Source organism: Triticum aestivum, chromosome 7D (assembly GCF_018294505.1).
Source record: "Triticum aestivum cultivar Chinese Spring chromosome 7D, IWGSC CS RefSeq v2.1, whole genome shotgun sequence".
Lineage (NCBI taxonomy): Eukaryota > Viridiplantae > Streptophyta > Magnoliopsida > Poales > Poaceae > Triticum > Triticum aestivum.
The window spans coordinates 433,265,516-433,267,058 of NC_057814.1; the positions used below are offsets into that span (position 1 = coordinate 433,265,516).

The 1,543-nt window shown below is 48.9% G+C and overlaps 1 protein-coding gene across 1 annotated transcript in view; it reads left to right on the forward strand.

Annotated features, from left to right (window-relative positions):
- Positions 1-477: 477 nt before the first annotated feature.
- LOC123163979 (reticulon-like protein B2) overlaps positions 478-1,543 on the forward strand; it is a 5,189-nt gene continuing 4,123 nt past the window's right edge. Inside the window, exon 1 of the mRNA XM_044581382.1 lies at positions 478-822. Within this exon, the coding sequence (XP_044437317.1) occupies positions 600-822 (223 nt within the window). The 5' untranslated portion in view covers positions 478-599. The remainder of the gene's footprint in view (positions 823-1,543) is intronic.

A 1,543-nucleotide genomic window follows, 5' to 3' on the forward strand; every position in this document is an offset into this window, starting at 1 on the left:
GGGAGATGTTGTTGCAATTTTCGCAACAAGGATATTGTTACAAAAAATTAGACGCGTAGGTGTGTTGCAAATTTTGCAGCAAGGTTCTTGTTGCAGAAAATTAAAGAAGAAGAGGTTTTTGCAATAGAGGACTTGTTGCAGGAAATTAGAGAAAAAAAGATTTCGCAACAATGGTCTTGTTGCAGGAAATTAGAAAAGACGAGGTTTCGCAAAAAAAGTATTATTGCAAGAAATTAGAAAAGAGAAACTGGCGGGCTCGCGACATACAATCAGGCGGCTCGTGAGAGATCCACCGGCCGACGCTTAGCACGCCCTTTTAAATTACCACTTGCCTAAAATTTGTAACGAAAAGCAACGATTTCCCGGGTGCACGTAGTACCTGCTCCACCACCGAAAGGCGGCAGCACGCCGTGACGGCCCCTAACGGCCCGTCCCACTCGCTCCATATTCTAGAGATCTCCGTCCATCCACCTCTCTTTCGCCGATGAGAAAAAGGCAGCCAAGGCGCACACTTCCACCACACACCGCGTGCTTTACGAGAGCAGAGAACCAGAGGGGAACTCGTGCTTAGCTTTCCTGTAGCTTCGTTTGCACCATCCATGGCCGATCCAGCCGAGGAGACCGTCGCCGCGCCCCCGCCGACCCCGGCAGTGCCCGCCGAGGGCGCCCCGCCGCTATCGGCGGAGCCGCCGGCTAGCACCGACGCCTCGCCGGAGAAGGCGGCCCCGCCTGCGCCTGCGCCGGACACGACGGTCAGGTCCCGGGGGTTCAGGCTGCTCGGCGAGGACACCTCCGTGCACAAGGTGCTCGGTGGCGGTAAAAGTACGAGCTCTCCGTTCCTTTTCCTTTTCCTTTTCCATTTATTAGTACTATTTATTTTCGCCTAGTACCCAGTACTCCTTAATTTGTGGTGGTGAGTACTGGATTTGTTTGATTTTTCAATTATTAGTTCGCACCACAGGTGGGCGATTTCCATTTTGTGCGCGTGTGGTGGTTCAGCTGGGAAGGGTTTAGGCGTTTAGCTAGCAGTTAGCCGGATAGAATTACTTGGTCGGTAGTTGCTTCCTTCTGATTTCTTCAGTCCTTGATGCGTGTTCTAATTAACATCCGCTTAGATCTTCAGTTGTTGACGCGTGTTCTAATTAACATCGCTTTAGATCTTCATCAAGTATCTGCAATTGTTTCGCTGTCGTAGTTGTCATTGTCTGATTTGAGGTTGGGTGCTCAATTTGTGTACTGCGGACTGCAGATAGCGTGAGGGATAAAACGTTTGCTCGGTCTACATAGCTAATTCTGAAATAACAACATAAGAGGACTTCTTTTGCCCCAAGAAAGCACCCACCTATAATTTTCTGATTTTTTGGTGGATGGTTGGCTTTTGAGTTCCTCGATTCTGTGAAATAAACGGGGCTCGTTACCTTCTGGGCTGCAAAGTCTTTACTTCTAGGCTGAACAAACTGTCAAGTCCACGAACTGTTGACCCAGACCACTTGTTTCAAAGGAAGTCGAATATGTGCTACTAGTACTGTGAAACATATTGATT